Consider the following 27,332-nt stretch of genomic DNA (forward strand, 5'->3'; position numbering starts at 1 on the left):
CGCCGCGGCCGCGCACCACTTGTCACGCGTGTCACATGACACGCTCGTGCATATCGCGCTCCCAGCGGCCGGCCGCGTTCGCCCGCCGCGCGTCAGATGCAAAAACCGACTATGGAGCGGAGCTCCGGCCACGGCTCTACCGAAGCGGGTTCTCTCCTCGTGGCGAGCACCGGTTCGAGCGAGCCGGCAACACCGCCGACTCCCCAGTCGCTCGGCGCCGACGCAGACCTTCCCAGTACGACTCCGCAAGCAGGATGTGAGCGAGAGGCAAACGGAGACAGGGGTGGTATCGAGCGAGCGAGCGAGAAAGAGAGAGAGAGAGAGAGAGAGAGAGAGAGAGAGAGAGAGGAGGGGAAAGGGGACAACTGCTGTGAAAGAGCGGCTTGACGAAAGGCACAGACGAAGCGAGAGAGGTAGGGGGTTTATGTAGAAGGCAGCCCCCTTGGCAACCGCTGTGTTCGGTGAGAGTTTGGGATTTTCTCCCAGACCGGTCTACCAAGAATTCATCGAACGTCCGCCGAGACTTGTTCCATTTAGCACGCATCTTTATGCCCGTGTCATTGGCGCGATGACCGAATCTATTTCAGCATCGTCGGGTCCGTCGATTATCTTGGTGAAGGTGCTTTCATTCTGTCGTCGGGATACCTTCGCTCCATGCCCCCGTCTGCGAGCTATCGCGATATCGCGATTAACGGGCCAAAATAGTTTCAAGTTCAGTGCCAAATTAATTGTCTAGCATTTGCTAAAAGATCCCAGTGATCGACAAAATTGCGTTTTAATCTTGATTAAAAAACTCGCTCTATCATTATCGATATTTTATCATCTTTGATAATCTTATTATCATCGCGATAGAAATCTGGGAGAAATCTGTTGAAAATTAATCAAGTCACATCCGAAAATTTCTAGTCAAGGAGTTTATAATGGAAAATAAGAATTTTTTTTTTTTTTTTTTTTTTTTTTTAATCACAACATAAAGAAACAGGTAAGATTGTAGGATTCCGAAGAAAAACAACTTTTAGAACTTAGACTCCAGAATAAATTTAAAATCGGAAAAGAAAGATTTCCAGTCGGGGTGTGAATAGCATATCCCAGTTAGGGACATAGAATTGTAAATACAGAACTTCTAGAGCTCGTCTATAATGAAAAATGTCTAGAATATGTAAGATTCTAGAGAGAGATTCCGTTTTACGTAAATAGTCGCTGCATACGGTACAAACGTACTCCGTACTTAATATTTTACAAAGCGATCCGTTTTCGAAATGAAAGACAATGCGCCTTGTCACGATCGTTCAACGAAGACAAATGCAAGGAAGATAAAGAAACTTTCGACACTCGCTGTGCTAACGGTCAGCTTGGCCTTGAGTCTGCGGGACCTTAAACTTTGATTCTCACTAATGGAACCGGTCGTGCAGACGGTAGAATTTCACGAGCATCCGGACCAGAGGATGCTCCCACGCTCTCGCTCGCGTTTAATCAAATCTATCTATCTCGCCACGGTGCCTCGACGTCTAGCCGTCGTGTAAACCTTTCTAGAAAGCGTCGATTCTTCAAGAAGTCAATCATTCTGACCCAAGAGACCCACGATTAAATAAAAGTTTGAAGTTTCACACATTTTGACATTATAAAATACTGAGAAAAGAAGAGAAAGAGAGATCTGTCTTTCTAGATATTAATTATTTTTATTAAAATTTAAATTATTTAAAATTATTTATTTAAAAAAGTTACATGCCGAATTTAAATTTCTATTAATGATCTCGCTTATTAGACTTACTTCTCTCATTTACTTTTTGTCTTTTTTTTTTTTTTTTTTTTTTTTTTTGATTCTAGGAAAAGATGAAAATGATAAATCGAGATTTTTGAAAATTAATCCACGTTGGTTGTGAGATGGATATCAGCAGTATTTTTAATATTATAATATATAATATTGTTAGAAACAATTTGATTATATATGATTTTGTAATATTACTGCTTGGCGTGCCAAATATCTAATTCATATACGCATTATGAACGTAAATAGACATACTTGCACTTCTAACCGCGAACAAAAAGTATCAAGTCTCGTCGCTATAATTTGCGTAATCGAACTATGAACATCGTGACAGAGTCCAGCTGTCTGAAATATAATCGCGATGACGTAAGCGTGAAACGAATGCGTTTTCACTTTTACTTAAACGAACGCCGCTACGTTTTCCCTGTGAAATCTCCTCGCTCGTTCGTTCTAACGATTTAATCTCGCCTCGCGAGAAGACGATATAGTTTTCGTCGACGAGGAATTTATAAAAATTTTACGTATGGGGATTCGGAGGTTTCCACAGAGCCATTTATCCGTTCGCTGCCATTTCGTCGATTTCTACCTGAACGGTGAAAAATGTAACGTGGCGTATATTTGAGCGATGCACGCGGGATGGAGGCGGGTGTTAGGTCTCTCTCTCTCTCTCTCTCTCTGTCTCTGTCTCTGTCTGTCTGTGTCTCTCTCTCTCTCTCTCTCTCTCTCTCTCTCTCTCCCTCCCACGGTGCGATATCGATCCATGACCCAACTTTGTTCCTCGCTTTTGCCAGGCGACATACGAGCCATTTAGAGTCGAATCGGAAACATCGTTCAACGCTGTTCCCATGGTCGGGCAGAGGCTTAGGATAAACGTAAACCCGAAATTGATTTAGGAAAACTTCTCGAGAATTAATGACCCGATATGCTAAACAAGAGCGAATCTAATCTTCCGCCGCTTTGAAATATCCTCTCTTTGGAAAATGCTAACAAGCGCGCTGCAAAATGTGATAAATCTTAATCGCTTAGTTTTTGACCGTCCGAAGAATTTTGAGGCTTTTTTCCATCGGGACGGGAACGCAGCACTCTCTCGCAACGCGTAAACATCTTATTATTAATTTCGCCATAAAAGGCAATTATGTAATAGACGCTAGATTTACAAATAATCGGTCCGATAACGAAACCGTATGCAGATTTATATCACTTTGTAAACCGGCTGTGGCGGCTCGTTAATTGCGCACAATGATAGCGCGCGAGAAAAACAATTTCGCGGGCGAATCAATGAGGACGAACGTCGCCGACGAACGTGTGCGTTTACGGTATGTAGCGTTGCTACATTTATTTAGTTATTGCGCGAATCAAGAGCAATCATTTGTCAATAAGCCTCGCCACCAACCGCGATTTCTGTGTCTGTCTGTCTGTCACCGGGAGCGGGTTATCTCCCGTGCCAGGCGCGTTTCACGAATAATCGAAGCTATTCCGCTCCCGTTAATAGATTCACCTTCTCCGTCAGTGCACATAACGAAGGTCAATAATCCGATAAAACTATTTATGTGTCGGACGAGGAATTCGACGATAGCACGTGTTATTGGAACGTCGATTGTCCTTATGCAAATCAATCATCGCGGCGAAGTCGCGCCGCGTATGCCGCGATATCACCGTTTATTTGTTATTTTAATAAAAGGCTTATGCAAACGCAGTTCCGATTTCAGTGTCCGCGAAATTGCGACCATTACGGAAAATCGATGGCCATAACCGATTCGGAAATATTTGACTTCAATACAATTTTTCTCAATTCCAACACAGGTTTTTATTTAAATATTTTTTTTTGTTGGTTTAATTTAACGTTCGATGACATTTTTATAATTTGAGATTAATACTAGAAATACTGAGCAGTCAGTTCTGACCGTTCCTATTTTTTTTTTTTCTTTCTTTTTTAATTTGATATTTTTTTGCTTCGTATTGAAGATACGAATTTTCTAACTTTTCATCAACCAATTGTTCTCTTTATTCTGATGGAATATTGAAATCAGCAGAATTTTAAAGTTGATGCCTGCATAAAAAAGTAATAATTGAAAAGAAGAAATAGAAATGGTCGAAAGTGATCGCTTGGTACTGTTAATGTTAATTTCATGCATTGTTTATTTTAAAATTCTAATTCCATTAAAATACATTCTAAAATGCAGCACTAATTGGTTCCTCTATATGGAATAGCGAATTATTCTCACGTCGTAACTGCGCGATAATCTGCGCAACGGTACCACCATCTGCATCTTGAAAACACATTTTACCTGCACGTAATTGGCTACCACGATACAGTCCGAGTCATTTGCGGAAGATATTACGTCACTCGCCTGGTTGCACCTGGTATTGTTCTGATCTGCACTATAGATTTCCGTCTCGCGCGTCTCTTCGACAGACGAATTATTTCGTATAATGAAGAAACGTTTCACATTTGTACGTTCTAAAAAAACGCGAGTTCTAGAGTCCATGTGTATTTTTAGCGATATGTAATTAGTTTTTTTTTTTTTTATTTACGATCCAATGGAAACTCCCGCGGCGTGTCGGCCGGTCTCCTTCTTTATTACGGAAACGACAAAGCAACTCTAAGTGCACGCTAACGTTATCAAGATTTAAGTGCGTTTTAATCTTACGTCGCACTCAAGGCTAATGATGTTTGCAATGTGACCTGCGTCATTTTGAGGATAAATGCCTCGTGCGCGCATTTCCATCAAATATGTAGCGACGCTCTCTTAGATTAATGCGCGACGTTTGCGGGGTGAATTAATGGGCAACCTTCGACCTATTCGTACAACATGGAAAAGAACTTAAACTTAATGAGCTAATCGTGCTATTGTTCATCCGGCATCGATCGGTTATGAGTGTCGCTGTCGCTCGGCGTTATCCGCAGAATGATAAATATTTTCATTCACGGTTGTACAGTGACTTTATTACGTGTGTATATAAGCTCTGTTCATTAACAGGATAAACAGGTACTTATAAAAGACAGAAGTGTGATAAGTGACGATGATAGACAAGGAAAGATTCTTTCGCAGTTAGGTCTTTTTTTTTTTTTTTTAATTTTGTTCATGCAAATTTCCCGGAGATTTTTCTCGGCGTTTGTCTCGCTTATTGTATTTTCGGAATTGTGTGTCTTCTTCTTTAAGATTACTTCTAAGAGATTAAGATTATACTTTAGAAAATTCTGAGGCTGATTCTTAATTTACATTGACTTTGCATTACCGGTACCTTATTCCCCTATATTGACTCTTGAATTATTAAAATTTCATGCACACAAAAAATAATTTTGTTGAAGCATTTAAAAACATCATTAGTCCTTTTTTCTTATTATTATAATTATTGTATTTAAAAATTTATTTAGCATTCTATATAATTCTATATAATTTAATTAATCTATATAATTCTATATATTTCTATATAATTATTCCGACAGCTGCTTAACAAATTATTTTCAGATACAGATCTAAAAATAATTTTATCAAGCTATATTATCATATAGAATGTTTAATGACACTACAAAAAACTCTGATAATAATCACTTTGAACAATTTACATAATTATCCTGACGATTCAAAAAAAATTATTTTCAGATCTGAATTTGGCCAAAATACCAAATACAACAAAACTGTTCTTTCTGTGGGTATTTTCAAATATTTGAAGACGAATTACCACCGTTAATTACCAGTTTTTCTTTCGGTGCTTCGCACCTATCCATGAATGTTGAAGGAAAGGACTTGCAGGTATTCAGTAAACCTGCTGTCCACTTGTCTAAACTGTCACGCTCATTTATTCCTCAGTGTGGCCTTGGGCATCGACCATCATCGTCGCCGACGACATATAATTTCGACCATGCCACAACGGTCTGTAAAAACCGATCGGAGAAGGCAAGAAATGCCGTCGCGAAAGGGCATCGTGAACCTGAATGGTACTATTTCAAGGCGAAACTTGTAGGGACATTGTGCAAGGGACATTGACAATCGATAGTAACATTAGTAATTAATAAATGCCGCGAAACGACCGATTAAAGATGAATAAATTACATTTATTGTTTCCGAGAAATATAGCGAACGATTATTATTAGCTATTTATTTTTGATTCCGTATTTCCGTAGAATTCATTTCAATTCTACTGCAAACTGTTTCGAATCTCTTATTATTATCATCTGTTGGAGCATTTTGTTTATTATTACTGCGAGATTTTCGAGAATCCATAAAAGGATATTATAGGAATTACTCAGACGAAAAAGCTATTATCGAGATTTCAATTCAAGAGGATCCTGTTTCTCAGCGTAGAATTGATGATGTACAAAAGGTCGAGGAATCCTCGAGGTAACCCAATGTCGGCCAAACCAGATCGCGGCCGCAAGATATTCGGGCCGGGCACATGGCTGCGTATTCTAGTTACCTAATAATAAAATCAGGTCTGGCCTTGATTGACAAAGTTTTGTAGGTTACGGGAAGACCGCGCGAAAATCCGCTTCTCTCTCCTTCCCTGTCCTTGCCAACATAGTCATCGTCGGTCATGGTCAGGGGGAGGAGGTTCTGAAGGATAGGGTTATTCTGTTTTTTCGTTTTGGTATCGCATTTTTTTTCCTCGCTTCTCTTTTCTCTCTTTTTCTTTTTTTTTTGTAATTTCTGTCCTTGTCCAAATCTTTTCTCTCTTGCGTTGCGATGGCTCTCTGTAAAAACGTCATTTATATGGTGCTTTTACATAGTTTTATGAGTTTCGTATTGATCTTCCGACTTTCGTTTCTTTTTCATTATGCACAAAAATGCGGAAATCATAGAGCTTCCTGAAAAGAGTAAAGAGAAGACTATTTCGATGAAAGAAGTCACTTTACTTTCGAAACCTATTCTTCTCTCCCTCAAGAGAATTTTATTGGCTGGTGTTCTGTCATAATTTTTCAATTTTCTTCATTAAATAGCTATTTTACAAAAAAAAAAAAGAAAGAAAAAAACAATCGGATATACAAAGAATGATTTTGTTGAAATATTTAAAATTTGATCCGATATAGATTTGAAAATAATTTTCTTGTCAAAATAATTATATATGTAACACTTAAGTATGATGATAATGTTGTAAAAATTGTTTATGTTCTAATAATCGATTTGAACGTCCTAATTATTCTGATGACTCGATAAATATCTTATTCTTTTTGAGTTGGGTCGATTGTAGAGTAGAGAGCTTCGTAGATAACATTTAGTTCCAAAAGTGCTGAAAAGAATGCCAGAAGAGAAATTACTTCTTTCCGAGCGTCTGTTTCATTGTCTTTTCTATATTTATCTCTACGGCTCTCTCTCTCTCTCTCTCTCTCTCTCTCTCTCTCTGTCTCTCTTTGTCTCTTTATGTCTCTCGTTATCCAGATAAAATGGAAACCTCTACCGTCGACGATATCGAGGAATTTTAAAGCGACTGATCTCAATGCTTAAATATTTCAGGAATGATCGTGAGAGACATTTTCTTGAAAAACAAGAAATTAGCAATCGCAAACTTTTTAAATTTGACGAATTTGATTTCTAGATATAATTCATTAACAATAATTTTTAAAATAACCATTCTAATCAGTCCGTTAATTATGTTATGTAATATCGGATCTTCCCAAATAGGAGCGGCGGCACAAATAACTCGAGGAATTGTTTCCGAAAGATCACGCGCCGCTTTTGGCAACGCGTTGCATAATTCATCAAATGTTGAAAGCACGTTTACCCCAGGAAACTACAAGATCACTTCCTGCGCGTGTTACGTAACGACGATAGAAGTAGAAGTGAGGGATCCTTTCGACGGAGAGGAAGGTGACGTCGAGGAGGAATCGATTGCATCTAGAGCGTCTCATGAAAACTTCATTGCCTACGGCACGATAAAAAAAACCTTCTTCCGGTGGAAGAAAATTGTGTGCCATAATCGTGAATTAGGCATTTCTGCTTCGCTGCTCGCCGAATCTGAACGCGCGATCTTCGCCGTTACATCCGGAGGCACCTCTCGTCCCCATAATTTCGAGGTAATCCCTTGGGCAGAGCACAAAATGGCGGCACTTAGTAATTATAAAAATAAAGATGGTAGAGTTAGTAGAGGAACAGATGATTAATGATGGTAACCATGTCATCGAACGTTGCTTACTTCACGCTCTTAATAAAAGCGCCGATATCAATATTTTATTTTTAATAAATGGAAATTAGGACATTCAATTTTTTTCAAAGTAGAGTATTAAAACGATCCTACTCAGCGTAAGTGTGCGTATAAAAAAGCTTTAAACCATCTCTTTTCGAACGACGTGAAGTCGGTCGCATTAATTTTAGGCGCGAGTCGACGACTCTCAGCAACCTCCCACGCTCCGCCCATGAAAAAAAATATATATCAATTACGTAACGCGCTGAAAGGCGTTGCCGAAAGCAAGAGAGCCGGAGAAGGAGAGCAACAGTTTCCATACGCTCGTATATCAAAGTGCACTCTCTCGCGCAGGGAGAGGAAAATGAGGAGAAATGTATGTCTTCGAGCCGGGGCAATGCAACGTCGCACGAATAGGCCGTTGCATATCGTGTTTCTACGCTGCGCGAGAAGACGCCGGCTCGTGCACGAGCGAGAGAGAGAGAGAGAGAGAGAGAGAGAGAGAGAGAGAGAGAGAGAGACAACGCCCGAGTCGCGAGCCGAGCCGAGCGGAGTAGAGCTGGAGCTCCGATCAGCTGGGAGCCACGCGGCGTTGCCGGTTTGTACGCGCGTGACCCCCGGCCACCGTCGATCAATAGTCGGTCGATCCGGCAACGTCGCAAGCTACCGTCGACTCTTTATTTAAACGTGCCGGTCGCTCGACTCGGCTCAGCTCGGCGCTCGTGCCGCTCTACCGACTGCTTCCCTGGATTCCTTTTCTCCCTTCTTGCATTCTCTGTCATCCTTCTCCTTTTTCACCGATCTCTCTCTCTCTCTCTCTCTCTCTCTCTCTTTTTGTCGATGCACTCTCACGTCTTCTCGCTTCAGCCTCGACGTCTCCCCGGAGGGATTGACAGTTTCGTAAGGTTGATTCCTGCCTCGAATGTGGGCATAGTTCGAACTTGCTGAACGAAAGATTCGAACCGTTGAATAATTGTTATTGTACTCGCAACTACAAATATTTTACGCTTAATGCAACATGCGGTAGAAAAGGGAGAGGGAGAACCAGGGCCGTAGGTACCGGCCATTGCACCTGATGTGTTATTTGAACGGATGTAACCGTTGCGAGTTATCGCGTTATGCCATGGAAACTAAACTCGAGAAATAAATTTTGTTAATTAAACGTCGATAAATATCGTCAAAAAAAAAAAAAAAACAACGTATTCAAAAAAAATTCATCCATAATTTAATATATCATTTCTAGATTGTTTCATATGAAATATCCAATTTCGCAAATTCGGTGTTCCTGCAAGATCAACGAAATCAAAAAGCGTACAATCGAATTTTGTTTATTCTTTATAATTCCAATTTTTTTTGTGCTTGAAAACATTTTACGTAATATATAATTAACAATCAGTAACCTTACTTTAAAATATGAACTGATGATTTTCTAAATATTTCATTATAAAAATCAATCTGATATATGAAACTCCTGATTTCTTTTTATCATGACATCAGATTGCTTAATTATTAAAAAATGATACAATAGTAAAATGTTACGTTAGATTACAGTAAAAAACGAAAGATTTAAAAATATAGGTATATACAAGAAGAGCAATATTGTTATAGGATCTAAAAATTTAGTCAAATACAGATTTGAAAATTAATTTTATTGGGTTATCAGAATTATGTAAGACATTTAAATATAAAAATTTACATTTAAACATAAACAAATTACAATGATAAATACTGTAAAATTTATTTACATTCTAACAACTAATTTGAACATCCAACGAAATTATTCAGATCTATATCTATATCAAAACTGTCCTTTCCGCGTGTGAATTATGTAACTTCCAAGTTACATGGCGTTAATGATACGTATTTTACATGCATTAATCGGTTGTAATAGCTTCTTAGAAATTGCCCGATTACGAAGCCAGTACTTTCGCGTAACACCTCGATATTACACGGTCTTACTTTATGAATATATTATTAGCGATACATATAATAGTTTCGCGCAATTCGTCGAGTTAGAGAACGAGAAGCACACACAAGAGCGAGTATTTCGATATTGACGACAAAGCGACATAATCGCGTTGCTTGCTCAGGTGTTGGTTGTTTGCTTAACTCCCGTCCCGGTCGATGATGGAGTAGCGCACAGAAGGATTCCCATTCGCGGGAAGGTGAAAACAAGAAAGTCTCCTGGATCACATACTTTCACGTTAATCCGACTGATTGCTCTCGCTCTCGTGACGACCGCGACAAAAAGGCGGACGTGCCACGGACGACGAAGTCGACCTCGAGAAGAATCGACCTCCCTCCGTCCTATAAACGTCATCTTGGTCTATCGCCTATTCCGTGACCTATTTTCATAGCGGAGGGAAAAGAAGGATACGTCCCGTCGCGAATCATTGCAATGCCCGCCAGCGTCGTTACGATGAGGATTCCTCGATTCTCCGCAATAAAACAAATTGGACGTCGCTTATCGGACGACGCCTGTTTGTTATTTTCCATGAATCAAACTGCATCGGACCCGCTCGGCCTACGCGTTCGCGTTGGTGGCGCGGATAAAAAATAAATTTTTTTACCCCTCCCCCCTCCTCCCCAGGTGTTTTATCGCCTATTTTCAGGAATTTGCGAGTATATTTTTTACCTTAACTTTAGCTTTCTTTGTAACTCGGCAGTAGTAAAGGTCTCTCTCTCTCTCGACGAAATTTCGTAAATTTCCTCCAATGTCTGAGCTCTTTTTAGTCACGAAAATGCACGGATAATTTTATTCCTGAAAATTCCCCATTTATCGCATGGTCAACGACCGTCGCGATTCTACCGGGTGCCTCATTCTTTTTTTCGTCAGTTTTGTCGTTTTTTGCCGGGCGCATTCGTTTGTTCCGAGGCTTTGTTAATTATCACGCTGTTTAACGTATCCTCCCCCTGGCGTCCCTCCCTCTCGTCCTCACGTGCGTATTGCCGGACTCGCTAGTATCAGCAGCTGGGCTCAAATTTAATCGCTGGATAAGTTTCCGCTCGAACGTCTCCGGTGTCCGTATGGCAACAGAGAAAACGATAAGCCGCGTGTACCTCGTACGAAACGAGGTAGGAGAAGGTCTTCCCGCGTCGGAAATCCGACGTAAGAAATGCATCAGCTGACGACTTTCGCGCGATTTTTGCGCGGACGATGACGGCTAATTAAATGCTCGCACTCGATTACATTTCTTCCGCTGTCGATCAAAATGAGGCTCTGCGCCTATAATGGAGAAAATATTAAGGACAGGAAAAAACATTAAATTTTAAAAATAAAGAAAAGAAATAAAAATTAAATACTTGTATCTTATATCTTTTATTTATTATATTTATTATGTTATTATTATTATTATTTTATTATTTATTATTTATCTTATATTTATAGCTACGTTTATTCATGTTTATTTTTATTTTCAAAATTTGATATTTATTCCTGTTCCTAATATTTCCTCCATTAGAGCCTAAAAGCTACTTCACAAATCGGACGAAACGATTTGATTATCGGCAGATCGATATTTATGGATGCGGAGATATCCATCTAATTGTGATAGAGCACTAAGCTTCACGAAATGAATATGAAGATTACTTCTTGCTGAATTTAATCTTTTAAGTGTTTTGCTTTTTTTTTTTTTTACTTATGAAGATTTTCTTTAGTGATATCACAAGACAAACAGTTTTAATTAACGCCGGAAGTTGCCCAATTTTGAACCTCACCGTCAGAAACATTAATCGTATTATGCCCGTATCATCAGTATTTCAACAATTGCGTTTCGTAATTTTTTCAATCATGGCTGTTCCACTTTCGTCACGAACACATATATATTGCATATTGCGATATCACGAATGGTACGGATTGCTCCTTGACCTAAAGGAGAAAGTACTATGTACCGATGAGTAGAAATAGATGCCTCTTAATCTATCCTACAAATTAAAGAAATTCAATCTTCAGTTTTAATTCGAAAATTTCTGTTGAATGTAATTTTGTTTAATGAAGAATGTTTATTGTAACAGACGAATGTTTATTGTAACAGTTTTATAAAAATTGAATTTTGTGCCGATTACGCGTTATGTAATTTTTTGTTTGTAATTTTCGACAATAAAGTTTGAAAATTTTATGCAATATAAAATATTTATGTTTTAAAATTCCTGTAGTTTCTTTCAAAATTTTTCAAATTTTATTCCTGAAAATTACTTTTATTTTTATTTTATTATTTATAAAACTTTACGATTTTATGTGGAAAGTAAAAATTTTACAGAATAAATCTACATTTTTAAAATACATTTAAAAATATTTTTATTTTATCTGAAATTTTTAACAAAGCCTTGAAAGTTAGGGAATTCTCAGGCAATTTCTTTTTTTTTCGAATTTGAGTAGACACCCAGGAAGAGTTGAATGGATATGTGATCGGAATTGATTTGCTATTTAAATCTTGAAGATTCCGAAGATTTACGTTCGGAAGATCTGAGCCTTTAAGATCTGAATGAATAAAGAGCCAGTCTCATTGGCAAATATTCTGCCTTATGGAGGGAGTCGCTTTCGCGATCGCGGTGTTGCAAATGCACAATAGGAATGGCAAATGGTATTGTCCACTCATCGGCCATTAAAGCGGACGCTAAACTGTCAGTCTCGATGTTGAGCAAGTGCAGCTGTCCACCCACGTGCGTTACGTAGGACTTAGACTTGCGTGGTGCGGAATAGCAAGTATTCCACTTTTGTATAAGGCCGTGTTGGAGCGAAGAGTGCTGCGCACAATTATTAATAAACTCACTTCTGTAAGGATGTACTGTTACACCTTTATCATAAAATTTGCAATAAATTTATAATAAAAAATTATAGGCTATTTTAGATCGCGTCTAAAGAAGATACGAAAATTTTGCGGCGATTTAGAACCTAGATAAAAAAAAAAATGATTTAAATATAAAGTAGTTTATAAAGTACTTTAATAGTGATGTAATTAAGAGATAATGATAAAAATTTCAATTTGTCTCAAAATGTTTTGCCTATATGTTATTGAGATAGGAATGTAGTAAACAAAATCGACCGATGGAATATGAAAATATATAAATAAAGTAATTATATGGAAGAGCAAAGCTCTTTTAAGCTTTTAAGCTTAAAATTCAATTTTTGTTATATCATTATTTAATTAGAGCCATAACCAGCGTGGGCATCCCGATGAGTGAACGAGGTAATTTTCCGAGTGCATAAATCCTGTGAAAATTATTAGTTCATAAATCAACGCCTCCGTAATGCAAAATGTCATGTGAAAAGTAGCCGCACGTTCGCTACCTCATATAATTTCTATTGGATACATTTAATTCCATAAACGCAGTTGTTCACATCGTGACTTATTCGAAACTACCATTTGTGGAATATTTCTTTTATGCTTTTCAAGATAATAGAAAAGATAACACTTTGTCGTATCGTAAAAAGCTTTTAAGAATGTATCGGTTGCAACAAAACATTACCAAAATTAAAAAAAAAAAACAATTTTTTATTTTTAACTGTTTAGAATATCAACTAGATTTAGATTTAAAGAAGTTAAGATATAAACAAAGTAACATTTTCATGAAGGAAAATATTTGTAATTAATATTTTTCCTAATATGATAATAAAAACATTGATTATGAATACCTTCTAAAGTAAGCCGCGATAAAAACTAAATAAAACTAATTTATAAGAAGATTACTCTTTAAAAAAACATCAAATAACTTAAAAAAATATATTGATTTTGAAATATAACAACGATATATTTAAATATCATTCTAATTCTCACAAGGAGAATCACGACGTAATATTATTGTATAAAAATTGTGATATCGAACCCTTATAGGTTATTTACTTACTACCTTTGGATCTAGAAACAGAGAAAAATGATTTTTTCAGCTGTTATAAAAGTTTCTTTTTTAAATTTTTATAACTTTTTCCATATTCATGGTTTCCAAAATAAAACTTATGTAGTTCATAAAAAAATATTAATATTCTCCCGAGGTACGGATAAATTGATTCCGAGTCTCCCAGGTCCGTAACGACGTGAAAATAAGGGACAGAAAATAAAGGTAATGAGTCTAAAGTTAATATACGCCGCGATAACGCTATCGTGTTGCGAATATGAGTTAAAACGCGAAACTCGTCGCGACGCAAAGTGCAGACGTATGCGTCGCACACGTTTCCTCCTGGAAACCGTTGGATTCCTTCCATGGAAGCCGTACGACTCAGCCATGCTGGTTCAAGGTCATCCTGCGGCGCGTGCACGCAAAATTTCCGTTGGATCGTCCGTTCCGTCGTCGCGGATTATCTCCTTCGTCAATCCTATATTTTATTTATTCGATCATCTGACGTAACCGTGTTTTGTATTTGAAAATTTACAGACGGAATTTTCGCGATGGAGAATGTTATCTTCTGTTTTTGTAGTTGTCATTAGACGTCGTAAATACGGCGCTCTAAGCAGCGAATTGCTGCCGATAACGAATTCTGTCGCTCGCTAATCCACGCTAAAAGCTGCACATGAGGTTACTTGAAGTTACTTGATTATGACGTCGGCATCATTTTTCAGCGGAATATTTATAAACACTTTTGCTCAATCGAAAAACGGTTAAATTATATTTTTGCGGATATTTTTACATAAAGCGATTTAAAAATATTCAAAACCACGCGTTAATTGGTTGAATGTTGCGTTGCGAGCTATTGTTTATTTTTTTGTCTTGTATATATACGAATAAAATGTTTTGTGCTACAGCTAACGATGGATTGTTAAAACTCGTTTGTTGAAGTAACTAAATAAATTCGCTGTTATATCGAAAAGGACATACATTTGCAAGAGTAGTAAACTCCTTTCCAATGAGACAGCGAATTTATTTAGTTATATGCAGCAAACGAGTTTTAGCAATTTATTATTGGCTGCAATACAAAATATTTCTTTTTTCTACATTCCAGAGATTAAAAGTCTCACTCATATCAATGCATAAATTCTGCAAAAATTTCATGAATTAATTTAACGCATTTTAAAAACATATTTTTATTCAAATATTATTGAAATTCACATCGGAAATATTACAGATATATCGAAATGTTTTTAATAGCTAATTAGCTGTCAATAAATATCAATTAACTCTTATCGAATTAACTATGTTTTTCTGTTGTTTATCCGTTGATTGAAATAAATTTAATTTGTAGTTAATATAACCATAGACATAAATATATCGAAAACATGTATGTAACAACAATGACAAATTTGTTTGCCACGGAGGCGAACATTTTGGATTTTTTTTTTTTATTTTGTTTTTAACTTCTTTTGTAATAAAACCTCCTACATTTTATCTTCTACCATTTTTATCTTGACTTAATCGCATTTGCCATCTTTGATTAGATATCTTAATCTTTGTATTATATTTAAATATCGTATTTAAATTATTGATAGAAAAGATTTAATTTATCGCCAACTGTCATTCTGTCGAGAAAGGAGACGATTCAATCTATTGCCGATTAATTTATCGATGAAAAATTTCTGGCGTAGAATTAGCACGAAAGTGGCTTTCTTCTTTAATGCGGCGACTTAAAATAACGAGAGCTCAACGGTTACACAAGACTTCATAATTATTGACGATATTTTTGTCATGTCGGATGAATCTATATGTGCATTTTTCCCAGATTTCAAAGATATTTGTCGGAATATTTTCGAAAGTCATGTGATTAACATCTCCGCAACGACGCGACGTTGGCGATCGATAACTCTCTGCCAAGACGCTAATGACTTAAACTTTATTTAGTAAGAAGCTTCTCTGTTCCAAAAATTGAATTTCAACGCTTGCATGTAGCTGATGATACATGTACAATGTGTTTCAAAAATAGATGCTGCGAAAAATAGTAATCTTGAATTAACTCGGATTCAGCATCTCTTTTGCAAAAATTAAATAATGTAACGCCATTTATACGTTGCAATTATGATCTTAAAAAAAAAAACATTTTTTAGGCGACTTAACTTTTTATAACTTAAATTTTTTCAGGCTGAAGAAAATTTACATTTACATATAACGAACAAACGTTGATCTTAGAATATAAACTGGCAGTTTTCAATTTTTAAATATTTCATTAACAATAAAAATAAACTTTTTATTATAGGATCAAACTGCATAATTGTCGACAAATGACATAGGACAGTAAAATGATGATGAAAATAAAATAAGATTTAAAGATGTAAATATAATTTACAAAGTTGCGTGGCGTTACAGAGGATCGAGTTAAATTTGGGAAACATTTACGTTATCTACATTATCTAAATTTAAGAAATGATTCGTCGGTCTTGCTTGTAAACCGAACCGAGGATTTTTCATCGAAAATTCAGATTCTAAATCGCTAAAATTACGCAAGACAATTTCCATGAAAATTCGTTCTGAGACGTCTTGTATATTTAGTACATCGTCGTGCTGGATGCAAGTGGAGGTGGAACAGGCGTGATCGCTTTACATTGCGTCGTGATATTGTGACGTCACGCAAAAAGAAAGAAATGAGGCGACGATTCTTTGACCATTAATCGCTCAGCACGACTCTCGCCTGCTCATTCAGAGCCGCTTCCGTCTTCGACACAATGACGATGACGTCGAAGGTCGCACCGAGCTTCGGGACGGTGTAATAAATTTTACATCGCCGCGTTCGCAACAACGGGAACAGAAATGAAATTACGTGGAGGCGATCGAAATTAACTCAACCCCGCATTCTGCCAATAAAACGCGTCGCATCGTCGAAATAAAAATCAAGTGTCCCGGACGTGTCGTTAATGAATTACTTATGAAATTATGTAAGGTTCAATACAGTTCAAGATTTTATTATTTCTCTCGGGTCTTCCATTTGTAATCGAATTCTTTGCGTTGGCGAATACGTGACATCGTTGGAAATTGTCTTCGAAAAGATTCTAGTAATTCTAGAAGTCCAAACAAGATTTGGACTTCGACTAACTGCAATTAATGTAATCGATTACGAACTTTTCAAATAGTATTCGTACTATTTTTACTAATGTAAATAGAATTACTAATTTTTTTGTTAGATAACGTGTAGAAAAAACAAATTAGGAATGAAATTGCTTTCAATCGTGCTGGATAAATTAATAATTAAAATGTTTTTGCCTGAGTAAAGTTTAACATTAATGTATGATTAACAAACATTAATATTAATTAAGGAGTATAAAATTTGTAACAATTTTTAAATATTTTACGATTCTAAAAAATGATACAATAAAATTCTACGCTGAATTATAATAAAAATAAAATAGAATTTCAAGATATAAATTTAAATTATAGTTTTAATATTATTAAAACACAAATTTTATATCATTATAAATACGATACAAATATTCATTTTAAATATTAATTCTCATTGGAATTTAAATTTAATAAATAATTTGTTGATTTCAAAAGACATTAATTACAGTTCGATTGACATGGTCTTAATGTCAACTCGAGTTTGTATTCCGCGGAAGAATCGTCTGGCGATGCTTGAAATTCTATATTTATTATTTCTACGAGTTATGAAAACGGGAGTGCGTAATGCGGGCCGAAGGCGTACGTTGAACGTAACTTTTCAAGTAGACCATGACGACGATGGGGGGGGGGGGCTGTTGCTTCGGAAAAAGTCGCCTCCCAACGAGGAAGAACCGATGTTCGCCTCGAGCGGCCTCGACAAAGCGGACGAGACAAACGTGACTTTGAAGACAGCTTTCTTATCATTTACCGTATGTCGAATTTAATCTAATCGAACGATCAATTTGCCACGCACGTTGACGGATTTGTATCTTCAGCGTCCATCTACCTTTTCGCTCTCGTGAAGCTCTTTGTCTTTCTCTTTCCTTCTGTCGTAACGATGCTGAAGATGAGATAGGGATTTTTAGATAGGACATATTTGTGTCATATATTCTTGTATATATACAAGAATTAATCGGTCACAATAATAAATATTTGTGTGTCCCTTGTCCATTTTCTACCGGTGTGGATTTACCTTAATCCTGGCTTCACTTCCTTTTTATCCTATTTTCGTTCCAAGAATTAAAAAAAGATAGAATAAATTAAATCGAAATTAATAGAAATGGATGTTTTTTCACCTCGAAAATTATACAAAATTATAAATTTCGTTAAATCTGAAGTAAGCCCATGAATGTACGGTATTATTTGGTGACATTATCCGATAAGACTTGCGATAAGCATTTGATATATGCCCATTAAGGTCCGACAAAGAAAATTTATATTATCTCTCTTAACTTCGAAGGCATAAAGAAAATGCGCGGAACACGACTTTGGATTTCAAACTTTACAATAGAAAGAACAATTTTGAAGTATCTAAAAACTTGATATAGATTTGAAAATCATTTTTTTGAAATCATTAAAATAATTTTTTTAAACGTGATGATAAATACAAAATTTTCTAGCAATCAATTTAAATATCCATAATTGGTTTGATGATTTTACAAAAAGTTATTTTCAAACTATAAAACTGGCTAAATTTAGATACCTAGATACCTCAGTAAAGTCTCTTTTTCTTATGCACAGATATATGTCTCGAAGTTATTTCGTTCAAGGGATTATTATTTCTCCAAAATGATGCATTTCCTATGGTAAAGAATGATACATGATTCTTGCATTTAAATATTCACAGCATATTTCTTAAGTAATTAAAGAATGATGCATTATCGTTGCAGTCAATTGTTTATTGCAACATCGTGTTAAGATAGTTTTTCGAAAATTCAAAATTAAAGGATAAGCATTTTTTTAAAAATGGGATTCTCAGGAACGTTTCATTCGATCCACTTTAGTTTCGAAATGCCGAAGTATTTCATTCCATACGGTTGATTCATAGTGATTCATATGACTCGTCTCATGACAACAAACAAGCTGAGCATCGGTCTGTAAGGCTGATCTAGATATAAAAAGTCTTTGGCCTTTTGCTCTAAGCTAGCAATATTGGCAATAGACATTTCTCGCACTACTGTAATGCCCGATTTCACCAACGTAGATTTACTTTAATCTCGATTTAACTTGCTCTTCATTTTTTTCTAGTTCTAAAAATTAGAAAAAAAATGAAGAGTAAGTTGAATCGAGATTAAAATTAATCTACGTTGGTGGAATCGGGCATAAGTCGTAATTCCCAATCTTTAAGACTACTGATCTCAAATATATAAAGCTTTGAACTTAGGGCAGCACGGGAAACGTTTTTTTGCCGGAAATCATGTAACAAATGGCCGATGGTTTAGGATCGTACCTATCGTAAACCAGACTTTGCCCGAGTCGCAGCAATATGGTTGCGGCGAGAATACATTTTGTGAGACATGCGATCCGAATGGCGTCGGTATGCGATAGAAAGATTCTCGACTGTTCGCCTCAGCATTCGTTGAGTGAATCTTGCAGATTCCTACGAAAGCCAGGCTTATTGTCACGGGATTTTGTATTGTCGATTTGAAGAGAAGAAAAAACGCACCGGCCGATAGCCACGTGACGAAATCAATTGATCAGCGTGATACGCGGCGAATTGTTCATTATTGACTGGCCGACTCGTCGACCTTGTCCCCGATGAGACCCAACTTCGGAGATCATTTATGTGACACGCAGCCGCGTATATATCCTAAACTAGTTTACGCGAGAAGCACGCGAGGAAATTTGAAAAAGCACTCGAGCTCGCGATCAACGAAACTGGCTGGCACGCGGGTTCGTCCGCCATTTTCCGATATAGATAACGGAAAGAAGCATTGCGAGGCTTCGAGAAATTTCCACGGATCTTGATCTTGCGATTGTCGCATGATTCCCGAATCGGAATTCCGCCGTGGAGTTCCAAACAGAAAACCGCGACGATTAGCTCGTTGGATTTGTCTCTAGAAAAACTCGCCTCTTGGTAACAATGGCGTCGTTTGCTGATGTGGCCGGCGTGCCAAGAAACGTTTCTCGTCACGATCCGCATGACGAACGGGACGACGCGAATGGCACGTGGCTTCCACGTGGTGCCGCCATCTATCGGCGGTAGATGATACTAATTGTAATTGCATGGTCTTCCGTCGGATGGAGCGACAATATCGAATCTCGCCCGGAATATTATGCTTGAATTCAATATTTTGCATATGATACAATTTTTATTTAGTTTTATATATATTTTAATGTTTAATTGCAATTTAATGATATTTCGGACATCTAGTATACATATGTACTTTATATAATATATATAATCTGAATTTATATGTTGTATATAAATTGTTTATAGTGTGTGTGTATGTGTGTGTGTGTGTGTGTGTGTGTGTGTGTGTGTGTGTGTGTGTTTGAAATTACAATTAAATTGCAATTAAATATACAAATAATTATCGAATTTTTAAATGATTGTAACATTTTTTCAAAAATTAAATTATATCTTTTATCTCTCAATTTCTTCTTTGGTTTTGTATTTTAGTTTTTAATTTAAAATAAAAATAGTTTTAATTTAAAACAAAAAATTTTGTTTTAAATTATAAATTTTGAAAATACGAAACATGAATAAACAATAAAATTAATTCGCACGTTATGTATTTTTCTTTCAGTGTGCAGATTTTGTGAAAGCAGGAGCTGAGCAAGGTCTGACGCCATCTGATGTCGTCTTGGCAGCAGACATCACTTTTTCATGTGTGGCTGATCCCCAGGTTGCTAAAGATGTAAATATTCAAAACAATTTAATATTATTCTTGAAAAATATTTATCTTCTAATATAGTTTTTGTTATATTAATTATATGCTTATATGCTTATATTTGCTACATATTATATATGTATATTGTTAAATAAAAATTTTTCCCAGATTGTCTTTGGCAATTGCGGTGTTCTAACGGAGATCTCTCGGGACAAAAGCTATGTCGAAATGACTGGCATTGATGCAGAGACATCTCAGGATATCGCAGAAGCGATAAACGGCAAAGGTGGCCGTTATCTGGAGGCTCAGGTACAAGGAAGCAAAACACAGGCGCAAGAAGGCACTTTGGTAATCCTTGCCGCTGGAAACCGATCACTTTTCGACGAATGTCAATCTTGCTTCGAGGCAATGGGCAAAAATAGCTTTTATCTTGGCGAAGTTGGAAATGCTTCCAAGATGAATCTTGTGCTTCAGTTAATGGCTGGTGTTACCTTAGCAGCTTTAGCCGAAAGCATGGCACTCGCAGATCGTGCTGGACTCCGACAGAAAGATGTTTTGGAAGTCTTGGAGTTGACATCTTTAGCATGTCCGGCAATCCTTGAGAAGGGCAAAGGTAGATGACGATTTGTCACAGTTATTTCATCAATCTTCATTTATCTTCATCCAACTTAATCAGTTCAACGCAATGATAATATATATATGTATTTTAACATTAAAAATTTTTACCCCTAACACAACTTTTATCTAAATTCTAAAATAATGTAATGATTTTATTGATTATATGCTGTTTATTGCTATGTCCCTGAAGTTCTCCATCAAACTAATTGAGAATCGACAGAGTCTGTGTATAAAAATTGTAAAATTAATATTACGTAATGTTCTATTTTCCAGCGATTATTGAAGGAGGGTTCCCTACTCAGCTACCACTTCAACATATGCAGAAAGACTTGAGATTGTCGTTAGGCATGAGCGATCAGTTGGAACAATCTTTACCACTAGCTGCTGCAGCGAATGAAGTTTATAAGCATGCGAAGCGTCTTGGATATGGTGAACACGATGCCTCGGCCGTTTATATTAGGGCCAGGTTCTAACGCAGCATGCGTTTTGTATTGTCACCGAGCTTCTTCATATTTATTGCGATACCTGACGTTGTTTCCCGCCGCTGAAAGAAAGAAAAAGAGAGAGAGAAAAATTTACTACATACATTAAAAAAATATATTCATATATTTTTTTGTTTGATATAGGTCGACGATTTCAAAAGACACGCCGTTACAATTGTGCAAATTGCAAGATACATGAAAGAACGCAGTCGAAGTTAACTAAAACGCGGTTGAAAATCATAGAAGAGCTTTGTCGACGTGCATCGAAGAAGAATGTTTATCTGCAAAATATTTTTGCATATTAATTTCCAATATATGATGATTTTATTTGTTTTACACATAAATTTTTTCTGATGAAAGAAACATTTTTTTCTCTCTGGAAAAAATAGCATCGTTTTGATGACAATGCTCGTGCTTCCAAGAGTCGCATTTCGATTTTGAGACACGCGCGCGAGACACCCACTTAGCTCAGAATTTCGAGAGATTCGGGATGTATCGAAAAAGAAAAAAATGTGCCTTACGATACCGATCGAAGGGAAGTGTTTAACCCTGTGCGAGACAGCCGCGTTGAAAATCGCAAATCATAATAAATTGTATCGGCGTGACATTATCTTAACCACAACGGTGTGACGAGATCACAGACGTTAATGACAGTAGCGACAGGGAAGTGTAGAGATCGCATGCTTTACGTGGTATAATTGTAATTACAATTTATGCGATATTTTAGATATATCCGCTAATCGGAGCAATTGAATGACGGTAAGACGACTACTTCCTCGCATATTTTTGTCTTCTTTATAATCCACATTCTAAAGAATAACTTTTGACAGATTATTTTATAAATGCACTTTTACTTTCGTAGTTTTCAAGTTTGTCGGACTTCGTACAACGAACAAGAACGACGCGCTATGTTATTCTGTGCTGTTTATTAGTGAATTAGAAGTTAACTAATTGAAAGTATTAATTAGTTATTTTTTAGAGATATATCGGTATATATGACAGTACTGTCATCAAATTCGTCCGTGTGGATAAATCCTTCTGAAATCGTCGCATAATTCGACGTTTGAATTGAATAAAATAGATCTTTCGTTTATCGCTAAATCATTTTTACCAACACAGCTATTGGTCGATAGATCAACAAAGCAGTGTTTTATAAATTAAAGAAGATGATCCCCAAAAAACCAGGGAAAACGTTATTTAAAAATAGATATGTATGTATATTATATGTTGCGTTTTCATATTTTCTTAACAATAATGTTAGCAATATAAAGCTCTCCTCGAAGATCCGGCCTTGAAAATAGCAGCAGAAACTGTTCGCAGTTAATATTTTGTACTTTCAGTCATTCCATAGTTCAAAAGGAAAGTTTCAAAATCGAAGTCACAAACAGAACATATAATAATATTTGAATAAAAACTATATTGATGAATAATTTTGGCGGGTTACTTTCTTAAACCCTAGCGTATTTTGTTTGGTACACAGAGTTCATTTTCATAAAAGCATTGCGTATTCTACTTTCGGAACGGTCTTCAGGATGGTTACCACGATAACGTACATCATTCCCTCGAGTCGTATGATCATGCTATCTTCGCGAGACAAGAATCTCCTGAAGCAAATGAAGCGAGTGAAGCGTTTCTGTTTTTCCACGAAAATGATCGTACGGTTTCATGGATGACGACATCGAGAATGAAGGGGGTTGCAAATTGTCTCATGGAAGAGACTTTTGTTGAGAAACCAAAAAAAGAAGTATGAAGTATGAAAAAAGAAGTATGAATTTTCCACGATTTCGATGTGCAAGAAAATATCGTCGATATATTTTAAGCTCTATACATATATGTATAGAGTTGAAGAGTAAATTTCTCTACATCGTCTCCGTTTGATTATTATCTTACGAGAATTTGTTTTTTTTTTTGTGTTTCTAATAAAACAATTACTGACTCTTTTTAACAGTTATGCAATCGATTTTATTATGAAGTTTCATATGAAAACGGGATAACTGAATGTTTATTTTGATAGTAATGTAGTCTTTCTTAAAATTTCTAAAGAAATAGAAATATTACTCTAACAGCACATGAGAATATATTCGAAGGATATCTTTGAAGTAATTCCTAAAATAGATTAAATATATTTTCTTTTCATATTAATTGTGTTCAATTTCTTCTTTTTCTAAATATAAACTATTCTAATATACAACAAATATATTTGAGAAATATATATATATATATATATATATATATATATACATATATATATATATATATATATATATACATATATATAATATATATATATATATATATATATATACATATATATATATATATATATATATATATTATTTCTTTGTTATATTAAATATATAATATACATATTAATATATGTTATATAAATAACATTAATTTGAACATTTTCATTACAGATTTTATATTTAACATAATGTATATATATATGTTATATATAAATGTTATATGTAATATGTAATATATATCTCGAATATACGTAAGAAATATGTACAATTTTTACTTTTTCAGTATCTAAAAATTCTCAAAATCTACATGTGCTATTAGTGATGAGCACATATTCTATATCATAGATTGTACAGCTGTGCTAGCTATTAATTCGTGCGAATTATAACTTTCGCGTCAGGAAATATTTAGAGAATGGAGAAATTTCCTCTTGATGGGAAGTTCATCAGTGAGATTATCCAGATGAAGAAATCAATCTTTTTTTAAATTGCATTTTTATCTGCATTTTTATTTGTGACAGATATTTCTTGAGATCAAGTGGAAAATCATATCATTCGCTCGGTGTGGATCTCGAATTTATGTAAGCGTATGCGGGAAATTGCGTACAGCGTATAGCTGAAATAACAAGTGGCTTGGCGCCATATCACTTGTTCGACAACATGTAATTAGACACGTACACAATCAACAATTAAATAATAACATTACAATGGCAAGTTGTACGTGTTGTATGAATCTGCAATCGGCGTGGGGGAAGGAGATAGAAAAAAATATTAACTATTCTACTGCATAAAAGTATAAAAAAGGATATATTATTAGTAAATATTAAGTTTACTAAAAAAAAAAAAAGAAAAAAAACGAAGGAGACATGATGTGGGAGTCATTAGTGTGAGTGCGCGAGCGAATGAATGAGAATATATGTTATGCTCGTTACGTCAACAACAGACGTTATATGTTTTGTCACGGATACACAATGGTTTTTGAATAAATATCTATTTGACCTATGAATTTTATTTGTTCTGCCCCAAAGATACAAATTACATTTTCTATATCATTCTCTATGAACAATTTGATTGAAATCAGATGTTATTTTCCAGTAATCTTCTGAGCATTATTTTCTAGCAATGAATTCAATAATAAACGTCAGTTTAAATTAAATACTTTCCTTTACTCGCTGTAAAAGCATTTAGGTTAAGCAGCTAAACAAGTAAGCATCTTAATTTTAAAGTTTAGAATTATTTCTCGGGCGGATCTAGACTTGTTTCAAATAGTTAACATCATTTTGATTATATTCGTTTTAATTAAAATTAATTAAAATAAAGTTAAAAGGAATGATTGAATATTTGTTGTACTAAATGTATGCATCGTTTAAAATAAGTTTAAAGTTTAAAAAAAAGTCGTTTAAAATAAGTTTAAAGTATGAGTTGGAAACATGGAATATATCTTTCTGAGATTGGAATATCGATGGCCATTTTTATCCCACAAATTTGAAAGATAATTAAATCAAAATTATTCCTTTAGAATTTAGAAGTTAAGAATTTGCGCCAAATAGCTAAGTTGTGGGAAAGCAATTCGGGTATTCTGTTTTCGTTCGAAGAGAAGGGCATTAAGCATACCTGTGCAAGAATTTGATTTATCTTGATCGATGAATCTGAATTTCAATACACATACGAAAGAAGGGAGGATATACGAAAGTTTGTTATTCTTGCTTATAATTAAGATTATTTTTGTTTGAATTTTCTTCTGTGTTCGAATTATTTGAAGAATCGAGTATTGGGAATCGATCAATTTAATCACTCGTTCCGTTTGAAAGATAAGACCTGTTCAAATTTAAAATTTGAATGTTTGTATATAGGCTATGTTTGTGTATAGGCTTAGAATTATTCGAACGTGATTATTCGAATTATTCGAACAATACGATATTTTAATATCGTGTTTCGAACAGTAATTAAAATATTTTACAGTAAATAATATTATAACTTTATATTAATTTTACTAAAATATTATTATTGCATATGTTGATCATTCTAATTTTAGAAAAGTTTTTAATTGGATAAGTTTTATTTAATTCACATATATATATATAGAAAATGTTTTTGCATAATTTTGTAACATTATAAATATTCAAAAATTTGATCATATAAAAATAAATTTGATCATATAAATTTGATATATAAAAATTTGTTAAGTCATTAAAATAATTATATACTCCCATTTTATTTTAACAATATTTAAAAATCACAGGAATCACGGGATTATATAAAAAAATATTTTATACAAAAATTATAAAGGTTCGAGGAAACTATATTATGATTTATTAGCGAATAATATCATTACCGCTATTTTTTGAAATGAAATTATAGTTTTTGTTATATAACATGAATCCTCTAGTTATTTTGAATATATAAATAATAGAATAAGACAAATTAATTGATATAAAGAAAGTACATAATTGTTTTAAAAAATTATGTAATTAACAATATGCAAAAACATACTTTTGTTTAAGATAACTACACGTTTCCACCAATCGATTTGCGCCATTAGTCGCTAAATTTTTGATAATGGTATTAAGATACCATTATTAAAAAATTAATAATTTATAAGATATTTTATATTAAACACTAAAATAAATAACAAACTTGTCTTTTATAAATTTTAATATCTTTGGGCTATTATTATACAATTGATAAATTTTTAATTACTTATCCTTTATTCTTTTATGTTTAAGTTTTTAGTTTTACATTCCAAAATATTCATTTTTAACAAAAATTTGTTGATTGTTCCAAAATTTTACATATATTTTACATATGTTGATTGGTCCTTTGTCCATCTCTCTTACCGAGTAAAATTCTCCAAAGATTTTGGAGTGTAACCTTAGAGACATACAAGAGCTTCCATGTATAAATAATTCTAACTTTCCGCTATTCATCTCTTTAGCCTAGCCTAGCCTTTATCTCTTTCCTGATGAAGAAAAAAAGATAAAAGGTATCGATGTGGTCGGGGAGTATCGTTGGCCGATATCCTCGGCTCAATTTACACGCACGCACGCGCGTGCATCCTCGGCACGAGGAGTGACAGAGAATGCCTCCGCCAATACTCACATACCGACACGCCGTGAGGAGAGCTCCGCGCGAATGGTGGGGATGGCGGCCCGCGTCGCCCGCGGGAGAAAGGGGGCAAGCAGTGACGTAGAGCGACGGACGGGAGGGAAGGGGACGTTCGCCGCCGTCAGATGACACCTGTGGCTCGACCCCCACGATCAGTCCAGCCGCGACTGTGCACGCGCCGCTCTGGCCGTGTTGTTTTTACGCGTCCTCGCTTCCGCACGCGCGCGCACTCTCCCACTGACACATGTGATCTCGCGCGCGACACACATACACACATACGTACACGCCACGCTTGCGCGGTAACGCGCACGTACGCTCGATCGCGAGAGGGTGTTTCTCGAATACGTGCACGCACATATAC

At 35.5% G+C, this 27,332-nt stretch overlaps 1 protein-coding gene and 1 long non-coding RNA gene across 3 annotated transcripts in view; one reads left to right on the forward strand and one right to left on the reverse strand.

Annotated features, from left to right (window-relative positions):
• Ndf (Nucleosome-destabilizing factor) overlaps window positions 1-23,367 on the forward strand; it is a 39,728-nt gene extending 16,361 nt beyond the window's left edge. Inside the window, exons 8-10 of the mRNA XM_089083355.1 lie at window positions 20,440-20,550; window positions 20,692-21,136; window positions 21,415-23,367. Of these exons, the coding sequence (XP_088939481.1) occupies window positions 20,440-20,550; window positions 20,692-21,136; window positions 21,415-21,614 (756 nt within the window). The 3' untranslated portion in view covers window positions 21,615-23,367. The remainder of the gene's footprint in view (window positions 1-20,439; window positions 20,551-20,691; window positions 21,137-21,414) is intronic.
• A 3,136-nt stretch (window positions 23,368-26,503) lies between these two features.
• On the reverse strand, window positions 26,504-27,326 carry LOC148938295 (uncharacterized). Of its 2 annotated transcripts, none has more exons than XR_016140946.1 (2): window positions 26,970-27,326; window positions 26,504-26,825 (listed from the first exon to the last, which is right to left on the reverse strand). It is a non-coding gene; the product is annotated as an uncharacterized LOC148938295 (long non-coding RNA). The 2 variants fall into 2 exon arrangements; XR_016140940.1 differs by having other exon boundaries at window positions 26,966-27,326.
• Between the last annotated feature and the right edge of the window lie 6 nt (window positions 27,327-27,332).

Source organism: Pogonomyrmex barbatus, unplaced genomic scaffold (genome assembly GCF_055798465.1).
Source record: "Pogonomyrmex barbatus isolate J1 unplaced genomic scaffold, ASM5579846v1 scaffold1, whole genome shotgun sequence".
Taxonomy (NCBI): Eukaryota; Metazoa; Arthropoda; class Insecta; order Hymenoptera; family Formicidae; genus Pogonomyrmex; species Pogonomyrmex barbatus.